Below are 6,693 nucleotides of genomic sequence, written 5' to 3' on the forward strand. Positions count from 1 at the left end.
TTGCACCTTTTAAACATTAATGTACCCATTAACAACAATGGGATCACGGTGCATTTAATGTGACTTCTTAATTAATATAATAATATAAAGTACTGTGGTTTTAATAAATTAGCTGCACAATGTCAGACGTTTTAAGGGATGAAAAAACACATTGACCATATACAAACAAATATCCTAGTTAAGATGTTAAAGGGCCTTCATATTCCTATTTAGTGAACATTTTAAGGGAAATATGTAATGTATTATGGGGCAAATGAATTAAAACATTAGTTAGGGTTTTTTAACGTACAAGTTTAGGGGTACCTGGGCTGTACATTTTTACTCTTACAAATCCCTTTAAACAGAAAACCCATAAAATATCCCTTAGTATATTACAATCCATGAACATACCCGAGTGTTCTAAATTTGTTAGGTAAAAGGGGTTTTGCTTAAGCTTTTTAAATTGAGGGACAAACTAAAGGTTCTCTCGCCCCCTAGCACCTTGATTTAGATTCTGATGAATTTGCAAATGTAAACTGATCATTCATTAAAGGTAATTTTGGCTAATGTTCTTTTTCAATGTAATAGACAAGTCATTAAACCACAATCAATTACCACAAAGAATTATTAGGGGGTAATGTGATGTTTCTGCAACCAAAACATGTTAACAAGCTCAGATAAGTTGGCCTATTGCTTGTAGTTTTTGATTCATGTAGGCTACTTTTTGGTCAAAGTAACTGTTACACTAAGTAACACTAAGCATGTAAAACAAAGTCACATTTTCATCTTTAAAAAAACTAAAGAAATCTACTACTAGGCCTACTACTAACTCTGATAACCCAAACCGGAAACCCTGTCTTGTCCCTATTATCTATCTCTATCTAACTAGACTTTGGTCTGAGATTTGGTCAAATTGGTCAAAAATAACAGTTATATTAAACTTATTATTTATTATTAAACTTATTAAACAAAGTAGCTTTTTTTTTAAAATAGCAAAATTAAAAAAAAAAAAGCTCAACCCAAACCGGAAATGCAGTCTTGGTTTTGTAACTTGACTTGTTACCAGGAAAGCTGCAGACTGTCGGTCTGAGCTGACGGCGGATCTAACGGAAGCCATATGGCGTTTTTAGTTAGTTAACGCTATCTCAAAACGGTGTATAGTTTTATTGTCAACATATAGGCTATTTTATAGCATATTATTATTATTATAGTTCGGTTAGCCACGGGCTAGCTAAGGAGGCACCCTGGAAGAACCCAGAGAACCGCGGATATCTACGCGGCATGGATGCTTCGTGACCAGCGGCATGTGTGAAGAGATGCCGGGGGAGCCACCTTCGGGATCTGGCCAGGTGGTGCTGGTCAAGAAGATCATCATGAAGGACGGAGAAGCGGTAGGTGAATGGCCCGCCATTTAATTAATATTCTATAATTCTAGGATTTGTTTCAACCTGCAGGCCTACTACTTTATGTCTTGCATTAATACAGCATATTTGATATTGTTTTAAAGTGTATGCTGCTATTATTTCTGTAGCCTGTCTTTATCCCTGCACCTCAGATAACCATAGGCCCACGACTAGTAGCTTCAATTTGTGTAAAAATAAATACATAAATAATTAAATAATAATAATAATGAGAAGACGGTCAGTGTGTGTATGACTTAACAGTATGTCAAAACGTAATACGGTCTTATTTATAAGGTGGGGTATTGCACCTCAAAAATAACCATAAATGGGATGACTTGATATGCCTAAAGCTGCTCAAAACAGATAAAATGTTGTCTTTTTACGATTGCTAGCGTGAGTAAATCCCTGTAATAGAATAGATCAAATGTTGCAGGTGTTAAAAGGAATGATCTGTTGCAAAATGGCTGTTTGGATGGAGATAAGTGTGTGTTGGTTGTAATGGTAGAGCGGGTTTAATATGGCCCACAGACAGCTCAGCTTAGTGTGAGGGTGATGCGGTCAGGATGGATCCATTATCTATTACATAACAGCTCTCTGCCTGAAACACAACGAGGGCAGCAACAACATCCAAGCCTCAGTCAGCGTCCATTTTGACATCCTTCATGAGACACATGAAGGATGTTAAAATCCTTGAGACACAAGAAGGATGTTAAAATCCTTATTTTAATACCACCTCTAAACATCAAGGTTTACTTTAATAGATTAGACATACAATTTCAGTTAAACATGAAACGTCCTATTGAAATTATCTCAAATATGACAAATTGTGTGTACAGCATAAGCTAAAATATTCTCCACTGTGAGGATTTGCTGCTTTTCTCTGTTAATCATTTTGATTATAGGTTAATACATTTCAGTTTTGGAGAACCTTCAAAGACTCTTATTTTTGGGATATTTTTTAATAAATTAAAAAAACAATAGTTGAGTTTTAATATTAATAATTTAATAATTGCTAGTTTCAGCACTACAAAAACCATGACAACAATCAAGGTACATGAGAAATTAGATAATAAAACGTAAAGAGGCCTACTAATATACTAAACTAAATTTAAACTGGGACTATACTTTAATGGCAATTTTCCGTTACATGGTTCCTACACAACTCGCCTTGACTCGCCTTTTTGGGTTTTCCATTACGAAAAAAAAGTCCCTGGTACCTGCTAAGAGGTACTTTTTGCAGTACTACCTCAGACAAGGTTCCAAGTGAGCTGAGGCGATAACAAAAGGGGACATGAAAAGCCTACTGATGAGTTGGAGAGAATCGTCACTAATCAAAATTGCGTCAAAATTGCTAGCGACAGACGGGCAGGTACTACAAGAAGTACCTGTTAGCAGGTATTAAAACTCAACTATTATTTTTTTTTAATTTATTAAAAAAGATCCCGGGGTAAGGATCTTCAAAGGTTCTCCAAAACTGAAATATATTAACCTGTGATAAAAATTATTAACAGAGAAAAGCAGCAAATCTTCACGGTGGAGAAGAAACCCACCTTGTTTTTGTTTTTTTGCTGCCTCCAGGTTTGCGCTCTGGAACCATAATTTGCTAGAGCATTATTAGTCATAAAAAAGACGAGCTTGCGATCAACTTAGTGATTTTATCCCAGACTTGTTTTTGCAGTAGTACATTCCCTAAAACCACTAAAATAACCTAAATACTGTATATATATAACTAATCTATGTCCTTAGGATGTGGACATCAACTAACAGTTACAACCTAATACCATATTACAAATTACATGTTAGCAAAAAATTGATAGCCATTCACGTTAATTTTCCAAGTCCATGAATTTTCACAGTCAGGAATTTATTTTCCAACACCACATAAATGCAGCAAAAGTTAAAGCCCCCTAAGGACGTTTGAATTTGCGCCAATTCATTTAGAAAGTAACATCTTCCTTGAATATCACACAGACTCCCAGCTGCTTTCATCAAGCAATAACATTATATAACATGCTCCAGTAAAATAGACAGAAGAACAACCAATTACAACCATTTTTGCACACGTGCCCCTAAATAAATTTAACAGTTCATACACATCCATTTTTTGTTGCAAATGTGAGCTTAATGCTCGCACTATCATGCATAATTTCCGTTTAAAAAAAACAAATGCAGGACATCTTGGTAGCTCACCTGGTTGAGGGTGCGCTTTATAAACTGAAATCAATTCTGCTGGAAAAAACTAATATCCAGGTGAACCTTTGGAAGATGTAAACAAACAAAATGGAAAATTTATTTCAAAAGAATAATTTATTTGGTTGACTTTTAAACATACTTCATGCAGCACAGCATTTCAGATGTTGTGAGACAAGCGTGTTTGCCGTGAAAAGATACATGAAACGCAAGTTTTTGTTCATGTGCATGTTAAAATCCAGTGCTAATACGGCACCGGTGCCCAGTGTCTAAAAAGCAACGTGGATTTTCTTATTTCGGTGCCACTTAAATGTCTGCAATGCTCTCTGATGCTCTAAAACACATGTGAGCGGCATCAGAAAAATTGCTGCGTGTCACCAGAGTAACACTAATAAAGCAGGTAACGTTAGCCTACCATTAGCTACAGTAGGCCTAGTGACTGGATGGTTAAAATGCGGACAGCTAAACAGTCTAAAGTGTATTTGTATTTCACTTGGGGAGTCCAACAGTGGGACATAAAAAAGTCTAGCTGGTTATTGCTGTTGTCTGAAAAACAACACTGACAGGACAAAATGTTGCGTTTACTGGTAAACTGGCAAACCTCGTGGTGCATTCAAAGCTATTGTAAAACACCCTTTTTTTCATCTGTTTTTTTTTGGGAGATAAGATCCAGACTGATATGACTATGATGATGGCTAACCCACATCACGGTGGTTGACAAACAGAATCAAGGCAACAGTGATTCCAGTGGTAATCTGAGCACCGGGGGCTTGGTTTCTCAGTATCAACATCTAAAAAAGTCTGCCGCTAATGCTATGAGCTAAAACACAGAGCACTAGTTGGTCACTGCTGTTGTCTGAAAAACAACACTGACAGGACACTGTGATCCGTTGCACACCTATTTGAGCAGAGATGGCTGATGGCAGAGATGGCTTGTGTTAAAAAATACTCTGGTAAAAGTAGAAGTACTGATGTAACTTCTTTACTCAAGTAAAAGTAACAAAGTACAGGCTTGGAAATTTACTTAAAGTATAAAAGTAAAAGTACCCTTACGAATTATGCAAAGCTACCTGGATCACACAAATATTACTAGAGTGTAAGCTGAGAAACTTCAGTTGACATGAAAAAAGGCTCTTTATATGCCATTGCCTACATTTTAAATGGGGGTCTGCCAATAGGCCTAAAAAAGAACACATATGATTATTGTGACGGAGACTCCAGGTTAATAAGATACTGACTGAGCAGCAACATATGAATTCAATTGTGATTCTGTGAGAATTCACAGATCCAGTTTTGTCCAGAATCTGTCAAGTTGTCTTGTTGTAGTGCGTCAAGTGCAACACATATTCCCATCCATTAGATTGAATTTGGTATTAATGACGCAAAAAAAAACTAAACGGTAACGCCACTGAAATTATTTGAAATTAAAGTAACAAGACAATTTTGTAAAATGTAAATAGTACAAAGTACCAATAATTTTGTTAAAATGTAAGGAGTAAAAGTAAAAAGTAAACTAAAAAATCTACTTGAGTACAGTAACAAAGTATTTGTACTTTGTTACTTCCCATATTTGTATTTGACAGGGATGGGCAATTATATTGCAAGCCATTATGCCATTGATTCATTATACAAATGTGTGGAATAGTTACATAAGAAATTAATTGCTCCAAATATAAGCAGTTTAAAACATAGCAACAATATTGTCAATTTGGCAATCAAAAGCCGATGCCTGGTTGTTGACCGGCAACCACTTTAAAAAGTTAGCATTGAGCCCTGTAATAAATTTGATAGTTAGAAATAATTTTGCAGACTTTAAAAAATGTCTCTATCCAGAGCCATAGGAGACATACAACTTTTAACCATGATAATAAACTGATCTTCATGTGTAAAATTGGTGTAGTGCCCTCGTCACATAGAGTAGGGTTGCATGATATTGACAAAATGTGATATTGCAATATCGATAGTTATTTTGATATTGTCAAACATATGTTAAATTACAAAAGTTACGAGAAAACTTATCAAAAGAGATTAATAAAAAAATTTAACAGGTTTTCTTGCAACACAAGGTTTATATCAACTGACTGTCATATTGTACTTGTCCAACATGAATAAAAACATGACGACTATATCTACAGAACAGGACAGGTTGTACAGTATAAAATATAAAAAGAGAACAGGACACAACTTTTCTTTCATTTAGTTTTGTTTTCTCTGTCTATTTCTTCTTACACTTACACTGTCACTCTCTCAAAATATGCACACACGTGGTATGCTCCATAGGGTTTGTTATGTAGTGGACCCGTGCGCTCTTGCATTTGGCACGGTAACTGGCTAATGAAACCAGATAGCGTTTCAATCAGGCTCTGAATCCAACACAGCTAAGCTACACGGCCATCGGACGGGACCCAGCGCTCCACAAAATAAACAAACTGTTGCAATACTTTCAATATATTACGACGACAATATTAAGTCGATATACTGTATATCTTGCACCCCTAACATAGAGTCACATTTAAATGTAATTGTGATTGTAAATTGTGTGGGTGTTTGTGCGTGTGTATTTCTGCTCCAACAGGGAATGGGCAGGCCCAGTGTGTATCATGCGGTGGTGGTGATCTTCCTGGAGTTTTTTGCCTGGGGATTACTTACAACGCCCATGCTGACTGTAAGTAACACTGTGGGGTGGTGGGAACATCTGGGCTGTTCACACAGAGTAATATTGGTGAGGGATCAACTCTAAGGCATAAGGTAATTAAGATGGGCCCCAACAATAACTGTAAACTTTATTAAAGATGAGAATTGTAAGCCTATTCTGCCTACTCCTTACCCTCATGTTGTCCTCGTGTCAAATTGACCTGTTTTCTTATATCAGTGTTCTTTTTAATCACCCAAAGTAACATGATTGATTTCACAACAAGCAACATTAATTTCTGGGTGTCGTATTCAATTTTATAGCATTTGAAAAACAAATTGAAGTGGTTTTGAAATTGTATTGTGTAAAAGTTGACATATTCCAGTCTGTGATTATCCATCAACATACATTACTGTGATGGGGTGGCAGGAGAAGGAGGACCAAGATGCAGGTTGGCGGGCAAACACAGGCTCATTTATTGAAAACAAA

The 6,693-nt window shown here is 36.2% G+C and overlaps 1 protein-coding gene across 4 annotated transcripts in view; it reads left to right on the forward strand.

Annotated features, from left to right (window-relative positions):
• The first annotated feature begins 1,031 nt into the window (after positions 1–1,031).
• mfsd14ba (major facilitator superfamily domain containing 14Ba) overlaps positions 1,032–6,693 on the forward strand; it is a 28,297-nt gene continuing 22,635 nt past the window's right edge. For 2 of the 4 annotated variants that reach the window (XM_034895522.1, XM_034895524.1), the window contains exons 1-2: positions 1,033–1,370; positions 6,148–6,237. In XM_034895522.1, the coding sequence (XP_034751413.1) occupies positions 1,284–1,370; positions 6,148–6,237 (177 nt within the window). In that variant the 5' untranslated portion in view covers positions 1,033–1,283. Of the gene's footprint in view, positions 1,371–1,932; positions 1,940–6,147; positions 6,238–6,693 lie in introns of those variants that run through there. The other 2 variants (XM_034895523.1, XM_034895525.1) reach the window with 2 other exon arrangements.

Source organism: Etheostoma cragini, chromosome 16 (genome assembly GCF_013103735.1).
Source record: "Etheostoma cragini isolate CJK2018 chromosome 16, CSU_Ecrag_1.0, whole genome shotgun sequence".
NCBI lineage: Eukaryota > Metazoa > Chordata > Actinopteri > Perciformes > Percidae > Etheostoma > Etheostoma cragini.